Raw genomic sequence first — 27966 nt, forward strand, 5'->3', positions numbered from 1 at the left:
TCTTGTCCTGGTTTCTCCCGCCAGGCCCAGTCTTCCCCGGGGCACTCACGCGGCCACCTCCAGGCGCGGGTTTGGACCGGGCTGCCAGAATGGGAGGAGCCCTGACTTCCAACTGAACAAAGTTTTTCCCTTGGAGCCCGCCGGTCCCAGCCCCACCCGGGATAGAGGCCGCCTCACAAACTAGGCCTCTCTACCGCCAGCGCCACTTGCGCGCGTTCTCCTCTCTTCAGCCCTCCCTTCCCCTCCCCCCCGGCTGTGGCGGTTGGTCGCGCGCCGTCGCCCCTTTCCCGCCCCCTCAGCTAACGAGCGGGCTCTAGGCCCTCTGAGATTGGCTGTGCTTGAGTGCATCTTCTCTCAGTGTCTCTGATTGGGCGCTGGACGCGCGGGATGCGCGTTCCCATTGGCTAGGCCAGGGCGCCTGCGCGGCGGGGTTCTCGGTCGCCAGCCATTCCTGGGGAGGACTGCCGGTGGTTCGGACGTTTCGCTTGTCGCTGAAGGAGAGGTCCGCGCTCTCCGGGAAGGCGGCTGCGGCGACAAGATGAAGATATTCGTGGGCAATGTCGACGGGGCGGATACGACTCCGGAGGAGCTGGCAGCCCTCTTTGCGCCCTACGGCACGGTCATGAGCTGCGCCGTCATGAAACAGTTCGCCTTCGTGCACATGCGCGAGAACGCGGGCGCGCTGCGCGCAATTGAAGCCTTGCATGGCCACGAGCTGCGGCCGGGGCGCGCGCTCGTGGTGGAGATGTCGCGCCCAAGGCCTCTTAACACTTGGAAGATTTTCGTGGGCAATGTGTCGGCTGCATGCACGAGCCAGGAACTGCGCAGCCTCTTCGAGCGCCGCGGACGCGTCATCGAGTGTGACGTGGTGAAAGGTAACGCGGAGGCGCGCGCGGGGGCGGGGGCGCGCTCGGGGCACTCTGCCTGTTAGCCACGCCTCTTACCCGGGGGTCGGTCACTTCGCGGTTGGGAGGGGTGGGGATGTGCGCGGGAGCAGTCCGGAGGTGTTGGGGGTGCGTTGGGTAGAGCCACCCTCCTCCCCTGCGGTCCAGGAACCGTCCACCAAGTAGGAGGAAGCGGCTCTGGGTGGGTGCGGCGGCCACTGCGAGCCAAGCTACGGGGCCGGGGACGCGCCTGAGAGCCTTGCGAGTGTACCGGGGGCGCGCCTTCTCCTGGTCTCCTGGGCCTGGCACCCAGCGGAAATTGGGAAGTGACGGGCACAAGCCGGATCATGAAGCGGGGAAGATTTCTCCACTTCCCCACTTCCTCTCCAGACGTCGGTCAGAGCAAGGGAAGAGGGAAAAGGTGGGGGCTGACGCCCCAAGGCCGCCCTCGTGTTCCCTCCCGATGAATGTGCTCAAGCGGAAGGTAACGGGGCCCTTGGACGTTTCTCGGGCTGGGGTCTTTTAGTATTGTCTGGCGTGGGTCTCTCATGGGCACAGTTACACGTGGGTGCGAGAGGGGCCCCTTCCGAACTACTTTGGCCTTTCAGTGTTAGGTGGGTTAGGTGTGGCATCTCTGTACTTTACTCCTCCCTCAAACTTGGGTTTTTTCTTTGGGCTCGATTTTTACCTGTCAGCTGGAAACCCCAGCCTTTTGCATGTGCAAGGAAGCTTGTTTTAAGAAGGCCCCTTTTGCGTAGTTTTCATGTGCCAAGCCAGTGCCCCAGGGCAGTGTCATTCTTTCATAAGCTTGGTGACTTTGCAAAGGGGCATACTCTGGCTCAGGGGGTCCTGGAGGAGGGGTATGTGAGAGGTCTTAGTGGCTAAACACGATTTACTGAATCAGTAGTAGTCATTGCTTGAGTAGTTTAATCCTCAGGGCAGATTCCTAGTTTGCCTTTTCTTCGAGAAAAATGTGTCACCATAATTTAAGCCTGACTGGGGGCCCAGTTGATTTTTTTCATAGCCTGAGTTCCCTAAGCTGTTTATCTTTTACATTGGCAAAGTTGAGTGGGTCAGCCCTTGTGTAGGTGGCCAGTCTCTGCTTTACCTGGGAACAGATCAGCTTTAACTTTGCCCTGTCATCTTGGAGGATGCCCCCTGGGAGTATCTGATGCCCTACTCCTGGTGGGTTCATACCTGCTCATACCCTGTATGAGAAGTTTCAGGGATAGGAAATCTATGTGGGTGCAGGTGCTTATTCATCCCAAAAAGATACTTTATTTGCTGTCCTGGAAAGGCATATCTTTGGGGCCATTCCTAGTCCTTGCTTTAAGTGGGGGAAGTATAAAGGGTCATAGTATCCACTGCTAGGAACAAGTCCTTGTTCTGCATTAATACTGCATTCTATTTTCCTCAACTCAGGTTATACAAGTCCACGACTATCCGGAATCGGGCTTTCCTGCTGGGTGCTCTGAGGCAGGCTGTATGGTGCATGGATTTTTGCTTTTGTTTAGAGTAAAAGAGTTGGGGAGGGTCTCAGATTGGGTACTTGTCCAGCAAAAGGGTGGGGTATATGAGTCTTTAGGAGAGTTTTGTGCTTAAGTGACTTACCAAGTTTCTTTTGTGGTTGTTAGGTAGCGTGGCTACTAGGTTGAGAGTCTAGAGTCAAACATCTGAAAGGACAGTCTTTCTGGAACTCAAGCTTCTTGCTTGTTTTCAGGTGGTAAAGAAAGCCAAAAATTTGCCTGAATTTGCTTGGGAGCCAACACCAAGTGACAATGGAGGTGAAGTGCATAACTGCACATAAATTTTTAGAGCTCCTGGTTGGCTCCTTGTGAGAGGGAGTTTTGTGCATTTTGTTCCTTTGTAAACATTTGATTAGCAGAAATGCATTGACTTGCTCAGGGAATGGTGGTCAAGTATTTGTAGTTACACTGTTGTGTAGCAGAGCTCCTGATACACTTCAGTGTAAAAGACTGGGAAAGATTTGAACATCATCTCCTCCACTGATGCCTTTTTGTATCTTTATGATGAAAGAAAGTGAGGGTTGAAAGTTGAGAGTGTAGCAGAAGCAACTGGTTCTCTAAAGAGTGTGTACTCATTTCTTGGGCTGGGAATGGTCATTTGATTGAGTCTCATGTTGACTGACAGGGCTGTGAAAAGCACAGAAACTTGGTGTTGTCACTGGCCAACCAGTTCTGTTTTATTTCACTGGGAAAAAAAAACACCATTGTTGCTTGGTTACTCCAGGAGCTTAGATAGGATTTGTAGAACAGAAATCTCAATAGCAACAGTGGATTGTAACCACTCCACAGCTTTCTCCTATTGGGTGTTCAAAGATGAACAGCTTCTGGAACCACTACAGACTTGAGGGGAGATCTGAAAGTTAAAAGAGGAAAATATCTCCTTTTCATTTTTTGTGAGTGACTGTTTCTTCTTCCTATACAGAGCTCTGTAGTTTCAAGTTTAAGATTTTTAGTCTTAGGATAGGAGAACTTGTTTTCTGGATTTGCTTAACTTTGGCACTAGAGGGATTATGATGCCACCAGACCATTTGGAGATCTTTGTAAAATGTTACTTGATAGTCCCAGTGCAGTAATTTCCTTCAGTTTCTTTGAATTAACTCCCCAGGCAAGAGGGTCCCTGGAATTCTTCAGATCTCTGGTTTTTCTTCATTGTCTTAGGAGTTGTTGAGCCTTAGGGGATCTTTAATATAGCTAGGTCTGAGCTTTGCTGCTTATTGTGATGGGGCTTGTCACCAATGCTGTTGAGTTAGCTGGGCAACGTATTCACACTTTCCCCTCCAGGCTTAGAAACTTCCTGATACAATTTGGTTATAATTGTATCAGATTGATTTTTAAATTTTGTATTTATTGTTAAATATTTTATTTATTTATTTAAAAAAAGTTTTTTTGAGACAGAGTTTCGCTCTTGTTACCCAGGCTGGAGTGCAATGGCGCAATCTCGGCTCACCACAACCTCTGCCTCCTGGGTTCAGGCAATTCTCCTGCCTCAGCCTCCTGAGTAGCTGGGATTACAGGCATGCGCCACCATGCCCAGCTAATTTTTTGTATTTTTGGTAGAGACGGGGTTTCACCATGTTGACCGGGATGGTCTCGATCTCTCGACCTCGTGATCCACCCGCCTCGGCCTCCCAAAGTGCTGGGATTACAGGCTTGAGCCACCGCGCCCGGCGTTTTTTTTTTTTTTAAAGGTGGGATTTCATCATGATGGCCAGGCTGATCTTGAACTCCTGACCTCAGGTGATCCACCCACCTCGGCCTCCCAAAATGCTAGTATTACAGGTGTGAGCCACAGCGCCTGGCCTATTTTTACTTTTTTAATAGAGACAGGGTTTCACCATGTTGGCCAGGCTAGTCTTGAACTGCTGACCTCAGACGATCTGCCTGCCTCGGCCTCCCAAAGAACTGGGATTATAGGTGTGAACCACTGTGCCCAGCCATATTTTTTGTTATTTTTTGAGACAGAGTCTTGTTCTGTCCGCCCAGGCTGCAGTGTAGTGGCTCAGTCTCTGCTGCCTGCAACCTATGCCTCCTAGGTTCAAGCAGATTTGACTCAGCCTCTCAAATAGCTGAGACTACAGGTGTGTGCCACCACACCTGGCTAGTTTTTGAGTTGTTTTTTTTTTTTTTGAGACGGAGTTTCGCTCTTGTTACCCAGGCTAGAGTGCAATGGCGCGATCTCGGCTCACCGCAACCTCCGCGTCCTGGGCTCAGGCAATTCTCCTGCCTCAGCCTCCTGAGTAGCTGGGATTATAGGCATGCACCACCATGCCCAGTTAATTTTTTGTATTTTTAGTAGAGACGGGGTTTCACCATATTGACCAGGATGGTCTCGATCTCTTGACCTCGTGATCCACCTGCCTCGGCCTCCCAAAGTGCTGGGATTACAGGCTTGAGCCACCGCGCCCAGCTAGTTTTTGAGTTTTTAATACAGATGGGGTTTCACTATGTTGGCCAGTCTGGTCTTGAACTCCTGACCTCAGGTAATCTGCCTGCCTCGACCTCCCAAAGTACTGGGATTACAGGTGTGAGCCACCACGCCCAGCCTGGATTTTAAATTTTTTTGATCAGTTATACAACTCATCTGGGCAGTCATTTAAATTGTATATGTGAAATCTAAATTTTCAAATTTCACCATTTGGTCTCAATAAAACCCAGCTAAGGAGGGAAACAAACAATGGGATGTCCAAATGATTTTGTAAGCCCATGGAAGCTTCCATCTTATTCAGGTGTCAGGAATTTGTAGATAGAATAATCAGGACTATTAATATTGTTCGTTAATATTCCCTCAGAATGCCTGGAGGCCCCTCTCCGCAACATATGCCTATGAGCTCTAGCGACTCTTCCTGCTTCCTCTTCACTTTGGGCCTTTCTGCTTGCCGTCTCCAGGTGGTTTTGCCATTCCGGAGGGTTGCCTCAGCCTCTGCTTTTATTTTCTATTATTTAAAAATTTTTAAAAATGTTTGTTCATTCATTTAGAGATAGGGTCTTGCTTTGTTGCTTATGCCAGAGCGCAGTGGCATGATGTAGCTGACTGCAGCCTTGACCTCCTGAGCTCAAGCCATCCTTCCACCTAGTCTCTTAAAGTATTAGGATTACGGGAGTGAGCCACCATGCCTGGCCCAGCCTCTGCTTTTTTTTTTTTTTTGAGACGGAGTTTCACTCTTGTTACCCAGGCTGGAGTGCAATGGCGCGATCTCGGCTCACCGCAACCTCCGCCTCCTGGGTTCAGGCAATTCTCCTGCCTCAGCCTCCTGAGTAGCTGGGATTACAGGCACACGCCACCATGCCCAGCTAATTTTTTTGTATTTTTAGTAGAGATGGGGTTTCACCATGTTGACCAGGATGGTCTCGATCTCTCGACCTCGTGATCCACCCACCTCGGCCTCCCAAAGTGCTGGGATTACAGGCTTGAGCCACCGCGCCCGGCTCAGCCTCTGCTTTTAATAGGATCTTAGGCCACATGCTGGTTTTTTTTTTTTTTTTTTTCTTCCTCTACCTAAACTAGAGCTGAGAGATCACAGGATGACTCTAGTGCCTTATGGCCAGGCCAAAAGGAACACTTAATTTTTCACAGGTAGTATATAAGGCTCTGGCCATGGGAGTGTTGAGGACGGAGTTGTGACAATTCATTTTGTTCTTTTCTTTTTTTTGAGATGGACTTCACTCTTTTTGCCCCGGCTGGAGTGCAATGGCACAATCCTGGCTCACTGCAACTTCCGCTTCCCAGGTTCAAGTAATTCTCCTGCTTCAGCCTTCTGAGTAGCTGGGATTACAGGTGCATGCCAGCATGCCTGGTTAATTTTGTATTTTTAGTAAAGATGGAGTTTCACCATGTTGGTCAGGGTAGTCTCGAACTCCTGACCTCAGGTCATCCACCTGCCTGGGCCTCCCAAAGTTTTGGGATTATGTGCCTGGCCAGTTTCGTTTCTTTTCTTTTTTTACCCTTTTTTTTTTTTTTTTTTTTTAAGACAGGGTTTCACCATGTTGGTCAGGCTGGTTTTTGAACTCCTGACCTCAGGTGATCTGCCCGCCTTGGCCTCCAAAGTGTTTGGATTACAGGCGTGAGCCACCATACCTGGCCTTTTTTCTTTTTTTTAACTTTTTTTTTAAATCTTTTCTTTTTTTTCGAAATGTAGTCTTGCCTTGTTGCCCAGGCTGAAGTGCAGTGGTGCCATCTTGGCTCACTATAACCTCTGCCTCTCAGGTCAAGTGATTCTCCTGCCTCAGCTGGGATTACAGGTGTGCACCATCACATCTGGCTAATTTTTGTATTTTTAGGAGAGACAGGTTTCACCATGTTGGATAGGCTGGTCTCAAACTCCTGACCTCAGGTGATCCATCTGCCTTGGCCTCCCAAAGTGTTGGCATTACAAGCAAGAGCCACTGCACCTAAATGGGAAGTTTCTTAAGATCCTGTAACAAGTTAGTGCCTGGTTCTGGAACTGAGACCATTTAATTCTTTTTTTTTTTGAGACCGAGTTTTGCTCTTGTTACCCAGGCTGGAGTGCAATGGCGCGATCTCGGCTCACCGCAACCTCCGCCTTCTGGGTTCAGGCAATTCTCCTGCCTCAGCCTCCTGAGTAGCTGGGATTACAGGCACGCACCACCATGCCCAGCTAATTTTTTGTATTTTTAGTAGAGATGGGGTTTCACCACATTGACCAGGATGGTCTCAAATCTCTTTTCCTCATGATCCACCTGCCTCGGCCTCCCAAAGTGCTGGGATTACAGGCTTGAGCCACTGCGCCCGGCCTGCCGGCCTAATTCTTAATTAATGATCACTTCTGTGCTATGCCACGCTTCTGACTTCTGCTTATTGATTGTATTTTTTTCCCCATTATCCTGAGGTTTGTGACATTGTTTTCAAATCCAGGGAAATGACTTGTTCTGTAGGAGCAGCTACAGAGTTCTATAGAACATCCCAATGTGAAAAGTTTCTAAAAATGAGAATCCTTGTTTGGAGGTTAATGTTTCTTAGTAATGCCATCCAGGTACCTCTTTTTTTTTTTTTTTTTTTTTTTTTTAAATTTTTAAATTTTTTTTGAGACAGAGTCTTGCTCTGTCACTAGGCTGGAGTACAGTAGCACTATCTTGGCTCCCTACAGTCTTCGTCTCTGGGGTTCAAGCGATTCTCCTGCCTCAGCCTCCTGAGTAGCCGGGATTACAGGTGCACGCCATCGTACCCAGCTAATTGTTTTGTATTTTTAGTAGAAACAGGGTTTCACCATGTTGGCCAGAATGGTCTTGATCTCCCAACCTCTTGATCTGCCTGCCTTGGCCTCTCAAAGTTCTGGGATTACAGACATGAGCCACTGCGCCTGACCAGCTGTTTGTTTCTTAGACTGATGTGACAGATAGCATCCTGGTATTGGATTCTATCTGAGAGTAGCCACAGGTTGACAGTGGGGTTAAGCTCAGGACTTTATTTCCTAGGGGCAGGATTCTGTCATCATTCAGATTCTGCCTGTGCTATTGTGCTTTGTGAGTGTGGACATGAGAATTTCTTCCCACTCCTTCCTTACCTGAAGTTTTCTCCTTCTATGTGGTAGATAAAGGTAACTTTGAGACCAACATCCTGTCTTCTCCTACCATACCTTATTCAGATCTTAATGAGAACTGCAGGGGTAACATGCTTAGCAGAGCCTGCTAGCTGCAGTAATTGCAGCTTCATGCCTTATAGGTAAGAAACTAATCTTTCCTGTAAGCAGTCTGCTCTGTGAACAGAAGCCTAAGGTATGAGGTGTATCTCTGTGCCTTAAAGAGGAAACAGTGGAGGATGTAATGTGGCCTTGGACAGGGAAAGGATTGGGCATGAACTCAGCCAGTAGGCTTAGTTTGTAATCCCTCACCTTATTGGCTTACACAGGGTCCATCTTCTCTGCTTCTAAGCCTAAGTTTTTAGTCATATCACACATTCCTGCCTTATATACATTGACTTATCAGGGATAGATTGTGTAGCAAAGGGGCACTGGGAAGCTGTGATTTTGGTCCTGACTCTTAACACACTTTGAGTGGGGCAAGCCATGTAAAAACTCTGAGCATGTATGTATGTGTGTCCACCTGTAAAATGGAGATAATGATTCTTTGCCCTACCTACCTCACAGGATTATGAGGCCCAAATGAGGTCCTTCCGTACCTGAGATTGCCTTGAAAACTTGGGAAGTACTGTGAAAAAGTGGGGAGATCATATTGGAACAATGTTGTTAACTACTTGTTGCAGTCTGACTCTCTTGCCTTAGTTGGACATGGGCCGAGAGGTTCCCAGGTTCAAGTAATTCTGAGCTTTGCTCCTTACTGTGACCTCCATGGGCTGAGAGGTCATACCAAAATGTGAGTGGTCATTTCCAGTGTTTGAGAGCTAGGCCTCAAAGCTGTTTGCTGAACTTGGGTTGAGAACACTGAAGAATTGAGTGATCTAGGAACCCTTTCTGTATTTTGTTCTGCTGGTTTATACTTACAGGAGATGTGAAGATTTTTATCCTGTGTTGCAGTTCATCTTTGTTTTTTCTTTTCTCACCAGGAAGTTGGGTGAGGTGACAGGGTTTTCAAAGGGGAGAATGAGAAGAAGGCTGTAGGCAAAGATGACTGCTTGGGACAGTCAGAAGCTTTGTTATATGGGAGCCACATTTTATGACACACTCCTGGAGAGGAGGGTTTGGAGGCCTTGGAGGTAGCTGGCAACAGCTGGGTGCTGTTGTGTCCAATTTGGGACCCATCAGGTAGCATGCCCTGCCCCCCTAATTGCTAACCCTCTGTCTGCTGCTTTATCAGACTACGCGTTTGTTCACATGGAGAAGGAAGCAGATGCCAAAGCCGCAATCGCGCAGCTCAACGGCAAAGAAGTGAAGGGCAAGCGCATCAACGTGGAACTCTCCACCAAGGGTCAGAAGAAGGGGCCTGGCCTGGCTGTCCAGTCTGGGGACAAGACCAAGAAACCAGGGGCTGGGGATACGGCCTTCCCTGGAACTGGTGGCTTCTCTGCCACCTTCGACTACCAGCAGGCTTTTGGCAACAGCACTGGTGGCTTTGATGGGCAAGCTCGTCAGCCCACACCACCCTTCTTTGGTCGCGACCGCAGCCCCCTGCGCCGTTCACCTCCCCGAGCCTCTTATGTGGCTCCTCTGACGGCCCAGCCAGCTACCTACCGGGCCCAGCCATCAGTGTCACTGGGAGCGGCCTACAGGGCCCAGCCTTCTGCCTCTTTGGGTGTTGGCTATCGGACTCAGCCCATGACAGCCCAGGCAGCCTCTTACCGCGCTCAGCCCTCTGTCTCCCTTGGGGCCCCATACAGGGGTCAGCTGGCTAGTCCTAGCTCCCAGTCTGCTGCAGCTTCCTCACTTGGCCCATATGGTGGAGCCCAGCCCTCGGCCTCAGCCCTTTCTTCCTACGGGGGTCAGGCAGCTGCGGCTTCTTCGCTCAACTCCTATGGGGCTCAGGGTTCCTCCCTTGCCTCCTATGGTAACCAGCCATCCTCTTACGGCACCCAGGCTGCCTCTTCCTATGGGGTTCGTGCAGCTGCTTCTTCCTACAACACCCAGGGAGCAGCTTCCTCCCTAGGCTCCTATGGGGCTCAGGCAGCCTCCTATGGGGCTCAGTCTGCAGCCTCCTCACTAGCTTATGGAGCCCAGGCAGCTTCTTACAATGCCCAGCCCTCGGCCTCTTACAATGCCCAGTCTACCCCATATGCTGCACAGCAGGCTGCTTCCTACTCTTCCCAACCTGCTGCCTATGTGGCACAGCCAGCCACAGCTGCTGCCTATGCCAGCCAGCCAGCAGCCTATGCTGCACAAGCCACTACCCCAATGGCTGGCTCCTATGGGGCCCAGCCCGTTGTCCAGACCCAGCTGAATAGTTATGGGGCCCAAGCATCAATGGGCCTCTCAGGCTCCTATGGGGCTCAGTCGGCTGCTGCGGCCACTGGCTCCTATGGTGCTGCAGCTGCCTATGGGGCCCAACCTTCTGCCACCCTGGCAGCTCCTTACCGCACGCAGTCATCAGCCTCATTGGCTGCTTCCTATGCTGCCCAGCAGCATCCCCAGGCTGCTGCCTCCTACCGCGGTCAGCCAGGCAATGCCTACGATGGGGCAGGTCAGCCGTCTGCAGCCTACCTGTCCATGTCCCAGGGGGCCGTTGCCAACGCCAACAGCACCCCGCCGCCCTATGAGCGTACCCGCCTCTCCCCACCCCGGGCCAGCTACGACGATCCCTACAAAAAGGCTGTCGCCATGTCGAAAAGGTACTGTATGCCCCCCGGCCCCTGCCCCCAGCTGGGGCTTAGGGCAAGGGGCTGAGGTTGGCATGGGAGGGAAATGAGGCATTGGCCCTCCTTCGGTCTTCTCTATTTCTATGGGATGTCCAGAGGCCGAGGAGAGCAGTGCCTATGAACCTTTTCTGGTCACCAGGGTTCAGGTGGAGCATAGTGCTCAGCCTGGGGTGGTACCAGCTAGTCAGGCCAGGCCCAGTGTCACCTGTCAAGGCTAGCTCAAGTGTCATTGGAGCTACTGCCTGCAGGACCTTGGCCCATATCCTTTCCCACTGTCTCAAGGATCCTTAAGCCTATTATGTGGTTGTCCTGGCTTTGGCAGGGGTGGGGGTAAAAGAGTAGTCCCTTTGGCACTCACTGGCTAAAGGCAAGTTTATGAGGTGCGTCCACTCTGGGAAGTTGGGGACCTTGCTTTCATCCGCCGTTCTGTTGATAAACAACCAAGGTCTTTCTCTGCAGGGCCCAGGGGTGGAGATAGTTTGCTATGGTGTGGGAATGTGGGCCAAAATCAACCTTGGCCAGTTCAGAGGGGAGGACTTCAGTGGAGGGTTTGATTTCCCACTGAGGTGAAGCCAGGCTTAATTTTTTTTGGCCTGGATAGGGTGATGAGCCTTCTGACAAAAGGAGACCAATCTGTTGGAGACTAATGTGATCATACCCTCCCTATCCCCATTGGCATCTCCCCCATGCCCAACTGGAGTCCTCCCCTCAATTGTCTCATTCACCAACTGTCTTCTTTTCTCGACTAGGTATGGTTCCGACCGGCGTTTAGCCGAGCTCTCTGATTACCGCCGTTTATCAGAGTCGCAGCTTTCGTTCCGCCGCTCGCCGACAAAGTCCTCGCTGGATTACCGTCGCCTGCCCGATGCCCATTCCGATTACGCACGCTATTCGGGCTCCTATAATGATTACCTGCGGGCGGCTCAGATGCACTCTGGCTACCAGCGCCGCATGTAGGGCCATCCTGGGATGGGGCACCACAGGGAGGGAGGGAGAAGAGGTGGGTAGGGTACAGACCCAGGTTATAACTACTCTGGCCCATACCTTTCCTGGTTGCGGTTTTTCATCCCCTCTACCATTTGGGCCTTCCCCAGGAGATGATCATTTTGAGTGTTTGGCAGTAACCTACTTTGTTCCTTCGCCTCAGCAGCAAATCTTGCTACTGGCTCTAGATCTGCGGTTTCCCCTCTACCCTGCTTCCCATCTCCCATAAAAGAATGGGAATTTCTTTTACGTTTTTTTTTTTCTTGGCTCCCTTTTATTTTTGTGCGCGATATTTAAGGTCGTTTGGATGGGAAAGCAACCTGCAGCTGATGTCGGCGGCGCCTTTTTGTTTTTAGATGGGAAGGAGGCCAGGAAAGGGTTAGCTTAACCATTTCCTATGCGCCAAGCTGTGCCAGGAGTCCAAGGTACCCTGACTGTCCCTGTGTAGACTGTTGAGACTGAGTTCCTGTTGGGACAGTCAGTTGGTATGTGTCCGAGTCCCTGCTGACCACTAATGTTTTAGCTGATGGTGAGCGGCACAGTCCCACTTCCCCATCTCCCCAAGTAGGTGGTGTTAGAAAACCTTAATTTTTTTTCCCTTTTGTATGGACTACAAATAAAACTTGGGGCAATTTGCAGTTTGGAAACCTGGTTGTCATTGTCTTGATTGCATTCAGTGTCAAAGGAGCCAATTTGACATCCAGGAAGACATGATAGCTAAAGGGTAGGCAGTCAGAGAACCCAGGACTGGTGAGGAAAGGGGTTTGATTGTGGGAATTAGAAGGATTGCCCTGTGGCCCAGAATGATTTTGCTCATCATCGTCCTGCTAGCCTGGCATCTTTCAGACTGGAGAGTCCAGAGCAGATGGCTTGGACTTCCTCAGCTCACAGCTTGAGTTAGTCACACCAAAATGCAGTAAATAATGCCCATTTTCCTCTGCCTCTGCTTGACCATTTTCCCTGACTTTTCCTTCAGTTCAGGAATAACCTTTGTTCCAGTGGTTCTGGGGTTTGGCTTCTCAGGAAATGGGGAATGGGCTGCTGTAGTATTTACAGGCTAGTGGATCCTTTAGGCAGTAGGCTCGAATGAGTGCTGGGGCTAGGACCCAGAAAAGAACCAGTAGTGGAGTGGAGGTAATGGGAGTGCCTGATATTACTCTATGGTGGGGAAAAGGAAGGGCAGAGAAAACTTGAAGCAGGTATGGGGCATTCTGGTCCTAAAGCTGGTATTTTGTATGTTGAATTGTACCATGGAGCATCCTCCTGCGTCCTACCAACCCTTGCCATTGTAGTCACCAGAGACTCCTTTATCTATCCCTCTCTGTTAGGGTTTCCAGATGTCTTCTCGCTGGGTTTATATTTAAAGGTATAGATTCTGGGAAGGGGTGTAGTGCAAGCATAACCAAGTAGTGATGCTAGGGTTGGGTAAGGAATTGAGGACTCTTTCTATGCTTTTATTCTAGGGCTGGGGATTGAGGACCTGGGCAAAAAAACAGTTTCAACCAGGGACAAGATGGAGGTTTGGGCTTAATGATAGGTAAATGAAAGACTGACTGAGTGGGATGATAACAAATGAAGAACTTACTGATGCTCCTCTGGGAAAAGGGGCTTTAAAGACTCAATTTAGGAGCCTAGGGCAAGGCGACTTTGGGGTGGTGTACGTGTCAGTCAAGTGGAGGTCAGGTGGGTTGTCTTCTGCCTCCTTCACTAGAGTATCTTGCCTTAGATGTCCTCTTCCCCCTGCCTAGTGTGCAAAAGCATTTGCTGTTATGACCATGAGTTCTTATTTGTGGATGTTAACTGGGTAATCTCAGGGAGTACTGGGGCCATGGCTCTTTTCCTTGCTTCTTTTTCTGCTCACTGCTTTGCTTTCAGGTGCTTAGCTGCTCCTTTTTATTTCTTTGCAGGACTGGGGAAGAATGGGAGAAGGATTTTGATTAAGTTTCTGTTTTCTCTGTGGTGATGGGGTGGTCTGAGGGTCAAGCCAATAAACCTGCCTTTGGTTATTACCCTGGAAAATTGAGGGTTGGTAGTAGGGTTATGATTATGGCCTGCGTATTTGTAATTTTTCTTTGTCAATGTGGCTTTCTGTCATCTTCCTTTCTCTCCAGTGAGGGTTCTGCCACTGTCTCAATCCTTTGGTTCCTGCATAAAACAGCTAAATGTGCTCTCAGGGCCAGTGGTGACATTCTCTGTCACAGCTGCAGCTCTTCAAAGCGACCTGGCCCAGATGAGCGCTCTGCCTGCCTGTCATCTTTAGGTCCTGCTGCCCCTGCTGCCTCAGCCTTCAGGGCCTTAATTGCTCAAGCCAGGAGTAGCTACAAAACCAAATCATGTGTCATTTTTCCCTTGCAGATTGTTTTAAAGTCTCCCTCCTCTCTTTTATTTTAATTATGCCACCTGTGTTAATCCTATAGCCTGCTTCTCATACTTTGCTTTTGTGGATTGCTGATTTCAAGTCCTATAACTTGGGGAAAGTTGTATTGAGTGAATGGAAGGACAGATAACTGAAATGTATATTTCGGGAAAATAGACTTTATCTTCAGATGATTCAACTTCTCTACCTATCAATTCTACAAGTTGGCCTTCATTGGAGAAGTTTTAGTTGGTTTATTCCTAGAACAAGACCACCTAGAGGCTTTTAACCTTGTCAGGCTGCTTGCTTCTGAGGTTTATACCTGGTTTTAAATTCTGTGTATGGTGGGCTTGAGACCATCTCTTACAATGAAGGTAATGGGACTATTACTGAGGGGTTAGTCTTTCTAAGTAGGCTACCATTCTAGTCAAATCCATCACTTAAATGCCACAGACTGTGCACAGACTGTTGGTTGGTCCTCCAGGCATTTTGTCCTATTAAGCCAAATAAGTGGACATCATGGGATGGATAAGGTCATAATAAAAGCAGATTTACTAGATTTATGGACCTAGTATACTGTGTAACATACGGAAAACTGAATTTCACAATCTGTAGGTACCTTTGAAAGGTCATAAAGGGTAAAAGTCTACAGAATTTTCCAGAAAAGAATTCTTAAAACTGGGTTTCAGCCAGGTGTGGTGGCTCACGCCTGTAATCCCAGCCTTTTGGGAGGCTGAGATGGGCGGATCACCTGAGGTCGGGGGAGTTCAAGACCAGCCTCACCAACATGGAGAAACCCTGTCTCTATAAAACAAACAAACAAACAAATTGTGTTTCATGTCTAGATTTAAATCATATGCTGTATCTGTAATGCTTCAAATGTGGCCAGTTGTGGTAGCTCACACCTGTAATTCCCAGCGTTTTGGGAAGCTGAGGCAGGAGTATTGCTAGAGACAGGAGTTTGAGACCCCCTTCGGCAATACAGTGAGATCTTCTGTCTACAAAAGAAAGCCAGCTGTGGTGGCATGTACCTGTAGTCCTAGCTACTCAGGAAGCTGAAGCAAAACGATTGCTTGAACAGGAGTTTGAGGTTACAGTGAGCTATGATCATACCTATTGCACTTCAGCCTGTGTGACAGAGCATGACTCTGTCTGAATAAATGAATGAATGAGTGAATGAATGCATGCCTTACTCAGTTCCCTGAGGCAGGCCTTGGGCTGACCTTGAGGGATTTATAGTCTGGGAAGCAGGACCTACCTCAGTGAGCTAGTTTATATGAATAATTATTGATAGGCAAGTGGTAGATAAGGAAGGAAAGGATGTGGCAGTAGTTCTAGGTGGTTAAATTTTCTGGAGACATGATTTGATTTAAAAACTGACTTGGAGCTGGGTGTGGTGGCTCACACCTGTAATCTCAGCACTTGGGAGGCCGAGACGGGTGGATCAGGAGGTCTGATGTCAGGAGTTCAGCCTGGCCAAGATGGTGAAACCCCGTATCTTCTGAAGATATAAAAATTAGCTGGGTGCAGTGGCAGGTGCTTGTAATCCTAGCTACTTGGGAGGCTGAGGCAGGAGCTTGAACCTGGGCGCAGAGGTGTTGCAGTGAGCTGAGATAACGCTACTGGATAGAGACTCCGTCACTCCCCACCCCCCACCCCCCAAAAAAAAGAAAACAGAAAACCGACTTGGGGCTGGCGTCATGGCTCACACCTGCAATCCCAGCAGTTTGGGAAGTCGAGGCAGTTGGATACCTTGAGTCCAGGAGTTCTAGACCAGCCTGGGCGACATGAGGAAACTTCACTACAAAAAAATAAAAAATTAGCTGGCTGTGGTGGTATGTACCAGCAGTGCCTGTAGTCTAGCTGAGGCTGGAGGATCTCTTGAGCCTGGGAGGTGGAGTTTGCAGTGAGTGAATATCATGCCACTGCACTCCAGCCTGAGGAACAGAATGAAATCCTGTCTGAGGAAAACATATAAACAAAAGTAAGTTTGTTTATTTATTTATTTATTTATTTATTTATTTATTGAGACGGAGTTTCGCTCTTTTTGCCCAGGCTGGAGTGCAATGGCGCAATCTCGGCTCACCGAAACCTCTGCCTCCTGGGTTCAGGCAATTCTCCTGCCTCAGCCTCCTGAGTAGCTGGGATTACAGGCATGCACCACCATGCCCAGCTAATTTTTTGTATTTTTAGTAGAGACGGGGTTTCACCATGTTGACCAGGATGGTCTCGATCTCTCGACCTCGTGATCCACCCGCCTCGGCCTCCCAAAGTGCTGGGATTACAGGCTTGAGCCACCGCGCCCGGCTGTTTATTTTTTTTTTTTAAAGGGTCTCACTATGTTGCCCAGGCTACACTTAAACACATGGCACAAGAGATCTTCCTACCTCAGGCTCCCAAGTAGATGGGTCTATAGGAGGTTTCCAGAATTTGAATCCTTTACCCCTTCTTGGCTGTGTGATCTTGAACATATCAGGAACACTGCCTTTGTTTTGTTATCTATAAAATGAGGATAATACCTAACTACAATAAATACATATATTAATGCAATAAACTAAATTTAAGTCAAATTAGTACAGCCAAAACAAATTATATTAAATCTTTATAGCAACTCACATGCATTAGTTTTTTTTTTTTTTTTTTTTGAGACAGTTTCGCTCTTGGTGCCCAGGCTGGAGTGCAGTGGCTCCATCTCGGCTCACTGTAACCGCTGCCTCCTGGGTTCAAGCAATTCTCTTGTCTCGGCCTCCTGAGTAGCTGGGATTATAGGCATCCGCCACCATGCCTGGCTAATTTTGTATTTTTTACTAAAGACAGGGTTTTTCTGGCCGGGTGCGGTGGCTCACGCCTGTAATCCAAGCACTTTGGAGGCCAAGGTGGGCGGACCACCTGAGGTAGGGAGTTCAAGACCAGCCTGACCAACATGGTGAAACCCCACCTTTTTTTTTTTAAAAAAGGTATTTCCATGTAGGCTGGTCTTGAACTCCCGACCTCAGGTGATCCGCCTGCCTTGGCCTCCCAGAGTGCTGGGATTACAGGCGTGAGCTGCCTTGCCTGGCCTCTTTTTTTTTTTTTTTTGCCAGAGTCTTGCTCTTGTCTGCCCAGGCTGGAGTGCAGTGGTGTGATTTGGGCTCACTGCAACCTCTGTCTCTTGGGTTAAGGTGATTCTCCTGCCTCAGCCTCTAGACCAGGTGTCCCCAAACTGCGGCCCCCTGAGGCCATTTATCCGGCCCCTTGCTGCACTTCAGGAAGGGGCGCCTCTTTCATTGGTGGTCAGTGAGAGGAGCACAGTATGTGGCAGCCCTCCACCAGTCTGAGGGACAGTGAACCGGCCCCCTGTATAAAAAGTTTGGGGATGCCTGCTCTAGACTATTGAGACTACAGGCATGCATCACCATGCCCAGCTAGTATTTGTGCTTTGAGTAGAGACAGGGTTTCACCACGTTGGCCAGAATGTTCTTGATCTGTTAACCTTGTGATCCATCACCTCCGAAAGTGCTTGGATTACAGCTGTGAGCTACTGTGGCTGACCAGCTACTTTCTTTTTTCTTTTCTTTTTTCTTTTTTTTTTTTTTGAGACGGAGTTTCGTTCTTGTTACCCCAGGCTGGAGTGCAATGGCGCGATCTCGGCTCACCGCAACCTCCGCCTCCTGGGTTCAGGCAATTCTCCTGCCTCAGCCTCCTGAGTAGCTGGGATTACAGGCACACGCCACCATGCCCAGCTAATTTTTTGTATTTTTAGTAGAGACGGGGTTTCACCGTGTTGACCGGGATGATCTCGATCTCTTGACCTCGTGATCCACCCGCCTCGGCCTCCCAAAGTGCTGGGATTACAGGCTGAGCCACCGCGCCCGGCCTCTTTTTTCTTTTTGAGACGGGGTTTCACTCTGGTTGCCCAGGCTGGAGTGCAATGGCGCGATCTGGGCTCACTGCAACCTCTGCCTCCTGGGTTTGGGCAATTCTCCTGCCTCTGCCTCCTGAGTAGCTGGGATTACAGGCACGTGCCACCATGCCCAGCTAATTTTTTGTATTTTTAGTAGAGACAGGGTTTCACCATGTTGACCAGGATGGTCTCGATCTCCTGACCTCATGAAACACCCGTCTCGGTCTCCCAAAGTGCTGGGATTACAGGCGTGAGCCACCGTGCCCAGCCCTGACCAGCTATTTTCTAAATGTATTTTGTAAATGGGGAAGTTGAGGCTGTTGGTTAAATGTTTTTTTTTTTTTGAGACAGAGTCTTGTATTTCCTAGGCTGGAGTGCAGTGGTACGATCTTGGCTCACTGCAGCCTCCTTCTGGGTTCAAGCAATTCTCCTGCTTCAGTCTCCTGAGTAGCTGGAACTACAGGCGTGTACCACCACATCTGGCTAATTTTTGTATTTTTAGTAGAGATGGGGTTTCACCGTGTTGGCCAGGCTGGTCTTGAACTCCCGTCCTAAAATTTTCCTCCTACTTCAGCCTCTGAGTGCAGGGATTACAGGTGTGAGGCACCACACCTGGACTTAAGTTACTATTCTTTTTTTTCTTTTGAGATGGAGTCTTGCTTTGTCATCCAGGCTGGAGTGCGGTGGCGCAGTCTCGGCTCAGTACAACCTCCACTTCCCAGATTCAGGTGATTCCCCTTCCCCAGCCTCCTGAGTGGCTGAGACTACAGGTAGGCGCCACCATGCTCAGCTATTTTTTTGTATTTTTACTAGCAACAGGTTTCACTATGTTGGCCAGTATGGTCTTGATCTTTTGACCTTGTTATCTAACCTGCCTTGGCCTCCCAAAGTGCTGGGATTACAGGCCTGAACCACCATGCCTGGCTTCAAGTGGGTACTTGAGGATCAAATGGGTACAAAGTTGTTGGCTCAAGGAACTGAACCAGACATTGGAACCATCTATGGCTTTGTTTATAATTGTTATGCTATACTACTATTGGGAGAGTCAAATGAGAACTTGTGACATGTATATGTAGTCACTTTTCATTAAATGTTAGTCATCTCGCGCCGGGCGCGGTGGCTCAAGCCTGTAATCCCAGCACTTTGGGAGGCCGAGGCGGGCGGATCACGAGGTCGAGAGATCGAGACCATCCTGGTCAACACGGTGAAACCCCGTCTCTACTAAAAATACAAAAAATTAGCTGGGCATGGTGGCGCGTGCCTGTAATCCCAGCTACTCAGGAGGCTGAGGCAGGAGAATTGCCTGAACCCGGGAGGTGGAGGTTGCGGTGAGCCGAGATCGCGCCATTGCACTCCAGCCTGGGTAACAAGAGCGAAACTCCGTCTCAAAAAAAAAAAAAAAAAAATGTTAGTCATCTCATATAAATGAGTTAGAATATTCTCTGGGATGGCCTAGTGCAGGCGTCCCCAAACTACAGCCTGCGGGCCGCATGTGGCCGTCTGAGGCCATTTATCCGGCCCCCTGCCGCACTTCAGGAACGGGCACCTCTTGCGTTGGTGGTCAGTGAGAGGAGCACAGTATGTGGCGGCCCTCCAGCGGTCTGAGGGACAGTCAACTGGCCTCCTGTGTAAAAAGTTTGGGGACGCCTGGCCTAGTGGAACAGCACACAGCTGATAAAAAGGTTTTGGATGTAGGTGTGAGTGCAGCACACACTTTTAACAGTGAAGGCAGTGATTTCTGTAATTAGGGGTACCTAGAAGTGATTTGGCTACTGGACCATGTCAATTTTGGCCACCTCCAGGCTTTGGCAATACTATTTTGTGTTCTGGGAACAATTCTTGTGAGTATGGAAAAGAAAGGTTATTGATAGTGTAGGGGGCCTTCAAAGATGTCAAAGAGGGCTAAGAGGTTGTAGCTGGTAGTGGAATTGTAGGCCTAGGAAGCCTTCTGCCTGGCTCCCATTGAACATGCCTGGAGAATACTGGCTTTTTAGTTTGAGTCTTTATCAGACCTTTAACTCATTTCTGGACCAAGAGCCAGAGTAATTATTAGATGTATAAGTTATATATTTGTCTTTGAGCATGTAAAACTCATAAAGATTGGACTGGGTCTGGTGACTCATGTCTGTAATCCCAGCACTTTGGGAGGCAGATGGGGAGGGATCACCTGGGGTCAGGAGTTAAAGACCAGCCTGGCCAACATGGCGAAACCTTGTCTACTAAAAATACAAAAAAATTAACCGGGCGTGGTGGTGTATGCCTGTAATTACAGCTACTCGGTAAGCTGAGGCAGGAGAATTGCTTGAATCTGGGAAGCAGAGGTTGCAGTGAGTGAGATGATGCCACTGTGCTCCAGCCTGGTCAGTGAGACTTCATCTCAAAGAAAGAAAAAAAAGGCCCGACGTGATGGCTCACACCTGTAATCCTAGCATTTTTGGAGTCTGAGGCGGGTGGATCAACATGATTATGAGATCGAGCTCATCCTGGATAACATGGTGAAACTCCGTCTCTACTAAAAATACAAAAAAAATTAGTCAGGTGTGGTCCTACCTGTAGTCTCAGTTACTTGGGAGGCTGAGGTGTAAGAATCACTTGAACCCGGGAGGCAGAGGTTGCAGTGAGCTGAGATCATGCCACTGCACTCCAGCTTGGGTGACAGAGGAGACTCCATCTCAAAAAAAAAAAAAGAAAAAAGAAAACCAAAAAACAAAACCTCATACAGGTTGCTTTTTCATGTCTGAGTAGTTTTCACTGTCCTCTTTTTTTGTTTTGTTTTGTTTTGTTTTTTGAGACAGAGTTTCGCTCTTGTTACCCAGGCTGGAGTGCAATGGCGCAATCTCGGCTCACCACAACCTCCGCCTCCCGGGTTCAGGCAATTCTCCTGCCTCAGCCTCCTGAGTAGCTGGGATTACAGGCACGAGCCACCATGCCCAGCTAATTTTTTTGTATTGTTAGTAGAGATGTGGTTTCACCATGTTGACCAGGATGGTCTCGATCTCTTGACCTCGTGATCCACCCGCCTCGGCCTCCCAAAGTGCTGGGATTACAGGCTTGAGCCACTGCGCCCGGCCTGTCCTCCGTGTTTACCCCTAAATTTGTATTTGTCCTTCATTTCCAAGAGTCTCATCTCTTATCTTTCAATTATATGCTGTATACACTGCCCTTTTTATTCAGGATTGGCAGCCAGATTACATATTATTCTTGGCTCTGAGAAAATGTCAGCTTTCTAGATGACTGGGCAAGTCACTTTACCTCTAAGGAGCTTGGTAGTCTAGTCAGCAAATGAAGAATCACCACAAAATAGCATCTACCGTGTTCCAGACAAGGTGCTTTTATTTTCTTCTTTTAATTTTCAAGACAGTCTCTGGTTGCTCAAGCAATCTTGGCTTACTGCTGCGTTTACCTCCTATGCTCAGGTGATTCGCCCACCTCAGCCTCAGCTGGGACTCAGGTGTGTGCCACCACACCCGTGTAATTTTTTTTTGGTATTTTTAGTAGACAGGGTTTTGCCTTGTTGCACAGGCTGGTCTCAAATTCCTGGACTCAAGCAATCCACCTGCCTCTGCCTCCCAAAGTGTTGGGAATACAAGCATGAGCCACCGTGCCTGACCAACAAGGTACTTTTAAAACATCCCTTTCACCAGGTGCGGTGGCTCACACCTGTTGTAATGCTAGCACTTCGGGAGGCTGAGGTCAGGGTGGATCACCAGAGGTCAGGAGTTTGAGACCAGCCTGGCCAACATGATGAAACCTCTCTTCTAAAAATTCAAAATTAGCTGGACATGGTGGCGCACGCCTGTAATTTCACCTACTTGAGAGGCTGAGGCAGGAGAATCGCTTGAACCCTGGAGGCAGAGGTTGCAGTGAGCTGAAATTGTGCCCTGGGAAACAAGTGTGAAACTTTGTCTCAAAAATAAATAAATTAATTAAAAAAACATCATTTTTGATGTCATTCTTTGTAGTTGAGGTGGTAAGGCAGAGGATTTGGATCTGATCTCTTTAACTGGCCTTTAGTTAAAAATCTAATTTTTTTCAAGGGGCAAGCATTAAGTTCTTTTTTTTTTTTTTTTTTTTGAGACGGAGTTTCTCTTCTTGTTATCCAGGCTGGAGTGCAATGGCGCGATCTCGGCTCACTGCAACCTCCGCCTCCCGGGTTCAGGCAGTTCTCCTGCCTCAGCCTCCTGAGTAGCTGGGATTACAGGCATGTGTCAACATGACCAGCTGATTTTTTTTTGTATTTTTAGTAGAGACGGGGTTTCACCATGTTGACCAGGATGGTCTCCATCCCTTGACCTCGTGATCTACCCGCCTTGGCCTCCCAAAGTGCTGGGATTACAGGCGTGAGCCACTGCGCCTGGCCCTAAATTCTTCTAGTACTCAGTAAAATACTGGTAGGTGAACATCAGTGTGAAGACACTCGACTACTAACTTCTACCTTAAGTTTCATTGTGTTCCAGTTGTCAAAGTGATGATCAGACGCTGTTAGCTTGAGTTACCTCTGGCTTTTGGGTACCTGCTTTTCTGTTTGAGGAAGACTGGAAGGTGTACTAGGGATGAGTAAAGGTGCGTGTTTTCAGAACTGCTAAGTGTCCAGGTTTTTAACCTGATACTGACTGAAAATCTGAAGTCATTTCCCTCCTTTTGGTTATCAAGAAGTTAACTCATACATTCTTTCATTTACTTGTTAACTTAATCAAAACATACTTCAGTGTCTTACCATGTGCCAAGTACAATTCTAACACTGGGGGTATAATATGAAATAAGAAAGTTCCTGCTGGTGGCTGACGCCTGTAATCCCAGCACTTTGGGAGGCTGAGGTGGGCAGATCACGAGGTCAGGAGATCCAGACAATCCTGACCAACATGGTGAAACCCCATCTCTACTAAATAAAAATACAAAAATTAGCTGGGTATGGTGGTGCGTGCCTGTAGTCTCAGCTACTCTGGAGGCTGAGGCAGGAGAATCGCTTGGACCTGGGAGGTGGAGGTTGCAGTGAGCCAAGATTGTGCCACTGCACTCCAGCCTGGTGACAGTGAGACTCCATCTCAAAAAACAAAAAGAGAAAAGGTCCCTGCCTTTTAGAATAAGTATAGGATTTCAAGTGTTAGTAAGTATTCAAAAAGACAACATGGAGTCATAGGATAGAGTTCCAAGGTAGGGTTGGAATGGGTGATGTCTTTAGATCAGTGGCCAGTGAAGAATCAGAACAAAGAATATTCCAGTCTAAACAAGCTTGGAATAAAGCCATTATGTCTGAAGGGAGCATAGTTGGGGGTCAAGGGTGGTGATTGTTAGAAACGTTGGGAAATTCCAGCAAGAACCAGATTGGGGTAGGATCTTATAGTGCAAGGAAAGGAGTTTGAATTTCTTGCAGTTGCCTTTAAAAAAAAATGTAAAGCCAAGGCTGAGCATGGTGGCTCACACATAATCTCAACACTCTGAGAGGCTGAGGTGGGAGGATTATTTTTGGGACCAGTAGTTCAAGACCAGCCTGGGCAACACAGTGAAACCTCATCTCCCAAAAATTAAAAAAGAAATACGGTGTGGTGGCACACACCTGTAGTCCCAGCTATGTGGGCGGCAGAGGCAGGAGGAATACTTGAGCCTGGGAGATCAAGGTTCCAGTGATCTGGGATTGTGACACTGCACTCTAGCTTGGTTTACAGTGTGACATGGTCTCTAAAAAAATAAAGTCAGGAAATTTATTGGCTATTATATAGCTGCCTTTGTAAATCAAACCACCCCAAATACTGTTGATTGTCATCATCCTTGCATATTAAACGTAGCTGTTGCCATTGGTTTTTTTTTTTTTTTTTTTTTTTTTTGTGACAGAGTCTCACTCTTGTCACCCAGGCTAGAGTGCAGTGGTGGCTCACTGCAACCTCCCCCTGGTTCCCCAGGTTGAAGCAGTTCTCCTGCCTCAGCCTCACTGGTAGCTGGGATTACAGGCACGTGCCACCACACCTGGCTAATTTTTTTTTTTGTATTTTTAGTAGAGATGGCATTTTGCCATGTTGGTCAGGCTGGTCTTGAACTCCTGACCTCAAGTGATCCACCCGCCTCAGCCTTCCAAAGTGCTGGAATTGCCATAGATTTTAAAAAGCAGGGAGGTCAGGCACAGTGGCTAGTGCCTGTAACCCCAGCACTTTGGGAGGCTAAGGTGAGAGGATTGCTTTTTTTTTTTTTTTTTTTTTTTTTTTTTGAGACAGAGTTCTATTCTTGTTGCCCAGGCTAGAGTGCAATAGCACAATCTCGACTCATTGCAGCCTCAGCCTCCTGGGTTCAAGTGGTTCTTCTGCCCCAGCCTCCCAAGCAGCTGGGATTACAGGCGCCCACCACCACACCTGGCTAATCTTTTTTGTATTTTTAGTAGAGATGGGGTTTCATCATACTGTCCAGGCTGGTCTCAAACTGCTGACCTCAGGTCATCCACCCACCTCAGCCTCCCAAAGTGCTGGGAATTATAGGCGTGAGCCACTGTGCCCACCTCAGAGTATTGCTTTTGAGCCTTGGCATCTGAGACCAGTCTGGGCAACAAAGACTTCGTCTCTACAATGAATAAATAGGCCAGGTGTGGTGGGTCACGCCTGTAATCCCAGCACTTTGAGAGGTTGAGGCAGGCAGACCTCAAGGTCAGGAGATTGAGGATTTAGACCATCCTAGCCAACATGGTGAGACCCTGTCTCCACTAAAATACAAAAAGTTAGCAGGGCATGGTGGCAAGTGCCTGCAGTCCCAGCTACTTGGGAGGCTGAGGCAGGGGAATTGCTTGAACCCTGGAAGTGGAGGTTGCAATGAGCTGAGATAGTGTGTCACGGCACTCCAGCCTGGGCTACAGAGCAAGCCTCTTTAAAAAAAAAAAAAAAAAAAAAAATCGAGGCCTGGTGCTAAGGAGTTCTAGGTTGCAGTGAGCTATGGATAGTGCCACTGTACTCCAGCCTGGGTGACATTGCAAGAAATGTCTCAGCAAAAGGCAGGGAGATTATTTAATGTGATTCATTCAGTTAGATAAGCTTGTAAAATGTTATATAGCTAACTAGACCTAGTTGGCTTTCAGAAGTCAAATCAAGTAATTAGGTTTTGGGCTGCATGGGGAGGTGGTTAGTAGTTTTGATGTCTGCACAGTGGGCTTGAACTGTGATCCTGAAAAGATTTATGTTTCCAGTCTCTCTCCTTCCCATATGGAGAGATTATTAGTTTCAATGAGTTGATTGTTGATATACTTTGGTATTTTGGAAGAACGTTTTATCCCTAGATGTGTTGGGACAAGAGATCTAACTGAAGGAGATGAGAGGATTTTATACCATATGCATTACGTTCTAATGCTGACCACCTCTGAAGGGCACATGGCAGCTGACATGAAATTGATTTTCTTCATCACTGAGTGGCCTTTATGCAGGCTCAGAGGTGCATCAGAATCCACAAATGAAATGGACCAAGATTAGTGACCAACACATCTGTAAATGTTATGTTTTGTTGTATTTTACTTCCTTAGTATTTGCTACTGTAGAATAAATTATTGACCAGTTTTGTACAGTCAGATTCCTGAATCATGTTTTGTTTTGCTCTTGTCGCCTAGGCTGGAATGCAGTGTGGCACAATCTCTGGTCACTGCAGCCTCCACTTCCCAGGTTCTTCTGCCTCAGCCTCCTGAGTCACTGGGATTATAGGCGGTTGTCGCCGCGTTTGGCTCATTTTTGTATTTTTAGTAGAGATGCGGATTCACCATATTGGCCAGGCTGGTCTCAAACTCCTGACCTCAGGTGATCTGCGCCCTCTCCCCCAAAATGCTGGCATTCCACGTGGGAGCTAGTACGCCCGGCCCTCATGTTGGGCTTTAAAACCCACTTTTTCCCCCCGAACTCTGACCTCCCCTTTCTGTTTATGAAACCTTTCTTTTTTTAGGGTGTGGGTGGTGGTGGACAAGCTGCTGTGTTTGGATGGTGGTGTGTTGTACTTGTGTCATCCACTCATAAACTCTGCACTGCTTATAGCCTGTTTTGTTCGTGTTTTAAGTTCTTCATCCAGCCCCTGCACCCCACCTTTTAACTTCCTTTTCAGAAGCTGCTTTGCAAAGGGTCTTGACTAAAGTTGCTTGCTTAATGAATTTGGGATAATGTGAAGCAGTTTAAGGATGAGAGAAGAGGCGGCAGCTGGACCCTGTGGAGAATGTTACTTTGTATTTTGTTTATTATAGCTGGTTGTGACTAGGCTCTTCCTCTAAGGTTGGTTCTAGGGGATTAAAACAGCCCTGGCTGATGGCGCCCAATAAAATAAAACAAAAAAACCTTTGCTGCTCCAGTTTTTTCTTAGGGTGGGGTCGGGGTGTACTTTCGGTCTCCATGGTCACAGAAAGGTTTCTTCATCGCTGACCCTGGGAGGCTGGTTCCCAGAGGGAACTTGTCCTCAGCATCTCCTGGACAGTGCAGCCTCCTCCCGGGCCTACTTCTGGGCCATTACAAAGGTCCTTTCCACCACCTGTGAGAGGTTTGAGTTTGTGGGAGCTCCGGGATTCTCAAGGCTGCAGTGTGGACTACTGGCCCAAGGCGAAGGTTGGTTTCCAGAGGAGGGGGGTGTGTCTTCGCTGTTGTTCCTGGCATGTGTCTGCATAAACTATTTCCACAGCGTCCTGGCCGCGAGGGGCCTGGTGCTTGGGTGTTTAGCGGGAGAAACCTAAAGTGGACGGCAAAATGGGGCGCGGAATACTGTCAGGCTGTGCACGTGGAGATGGCGAAACGTGGACGCTTAACAAAGTTGGCGCCACGAAGCTAAAGACTACTGCCCCAGTGCTTTAGCTCGCTCCGCCTAATGGCGGGCCGCACCCCGCTGGCGAAGCCTACGTTTGTAGTTCCGCCCTCACGCTGACCTCTTGCCCAATCAGCGAGTTCGGCTTCGCGAGGTTGATGCCCACTGGCTTTCGCATAAAAGCTCCGGGGTTACTGACGTTTCCACCTCCTCCCGGCCTCTCCGGTGATTGGCGTCTGTGATAACCAGTCAGGAAGAGGATCTGCAGGAACGCCTGCCCTTCACTTTTTTGAGTGGCCAATCCGGTTGTAGACTCGCTTCCCCCTCCCCTACCCAGAGCCACTGCTGCGGCCGCCGCCATTTTAGCGTTTTGTCAGAAGCGTCCGCGCCGCGAGGAGGAGGCCCTGCTGATTTCTGTGCGGGTGAGACTCCGAGACCTTTCACTGCCATTCTTCTACTCTGTTAAATCTTACCTCACTACCTTGGGCTTCGGGGGTGTCCTAGTGGGGTTGCGTCCTCCACACCCGTCACTGAGAGCCGACCTCGGTCCTCGGCATTGGCGCGGTAAGCCGGGAGCAGCCCTTCCCCCACCGCCCCCTGAGAATATCTTGCGTTTTTCCCCCACCCTGCCCCGCGCCCGACTTGGCTGCACTTGGAAGCCTGAAGATTTCCACTGGGATAAGCCCCTTTCCCTCATACCTGGCAATTGCAACACCGTTTCTTGAATTTTACGGGCTGTGAGATACCGTCTGGTCAATGAATCTGAAGCTCTCACCCGTGGCCACGCATTTCAGTGTTGTGCGGGACCTCGGACGGTGCCCGAGAGAGGAAGTCTCCACTCCAGTACTTGCTTTATCCTCTACGCCTCACTGTCTGATCCAAGTCGCGCGTTCACTAAAGGAAACTCTGAAATGTAGCTATTACAAGGCTCATTTTTCCGGAAATGATGGCTGCTTTGGTTATTACGTGAGGAAAAGCCTGTTGATAATTTCGGGCAGTCAGTCAGCAAGCCTAAGTAGACTTGTGTTTTTTTGTTTTCTTTCTAGTGGATAGGAAAACCCAGTACCGCCATCTCTTCGTATGCTGTCTTTCATGCGGATGTCTGTTGGAAGTATCAGTTCTTACCAAACCCTTTGTCTACTAAGGACCTCCCTATTGCAGACGTCTTCTCATTCTTACAGGTTTTATGGCGGCTACTAGAGCAGGCCTTAGTTCACGCCTACTTCCCTTTGGTTGTTTTGTGAAGGTGTCTGCAGGCGTGTGAGAGAGAAAACTGGAAATACACATTAAAGTGAAAGTCATTTTGTTGTTTTTTTTTTTTGTAA

General features: G+C 48.6%; 2 protein-coding genes across 6 annotated transcripts in view; both read left to right on the top strand.

Moving 5' to 3' along the window:
• Positions 1-428: 428 nt before the first annotated feature.
• On the top strand, positions 429-12304 carry RBM14 (RNA binding motif protein 14). Its single transcript, XM_003941220.4, has 3 exons — positions 429-875; positions 9182-10646; positions 11423-12304. The coding sequence occupies exons 1-3, from the start codon at positions 539-541 to the stop codon at positions 11628-11630; spliced, it is 2010 nt and encodes a 669-aa protein (XP_003941269.1). The 5' UTR covers positions 429-538; the 3' UTR covers positions 11631-12304.
• Positions 12305-23726: 11422 nt separating this feature from the next.
• RBM4 (RNA binding motif protein 4) overlaps positions 23727-27966 on the top strand; it is a 35853-nt gene continuing 31613 nt past the window's right edge. For 2 of the 5 annotated variants that reach the window (XR_012518209.1, XM_074401743.1), the window contains exon 1: positions 23727-27063. The gene's annotated coding sequence lies outside the window, so the exon portion shown is untranslated. The remainder of the gene's footprint in view (positions 27064-27966) is intronic. The other 3 variants (XR_746616.3, XM_010351991.3, XM_003941221.4) reach the window with 2 other exon arrangements.

This window comes from Saimiri boliviensis, chromosome 6, assembly GCF_048565385.1.
Source record: "Saimiri boliviensis isolate mSaiBol1 chromosome 6, mSaiBol1.pri, whole genome shotgun sequence".
Classification (NCBI taxonomy): domain Eukaryota; kingdom Metazoa; phylum Chordata; class Mammalia; order Primates; family Cebidae; genus Saimiri; species Saimiri boliviensis.

Bases quoted from the DNA above. Each gene is read 5' to 3' on its own strand.
- RBM14 (XM_003941220.4), top strand. From the start codon at position 539: ATGAAGATATTCGTGGGCAATGTCGACGGGGCGGATACGACTCCGGAG. The intron at 876-9,181 runs GTAACGCGGAGG...CTGCTTTATCAG, and splicing joins CGAGTGTGACGTGGTGAAAG to ACTACGCGTTTGTTCACATG. The intron at 10,647-11,422 runs GTACTGTATGCC...TTTCTCGACTAG, and splicing joins GCTGTCGCCATGTCGAAAAG to GTATGGTTCCGACCGGCGTT.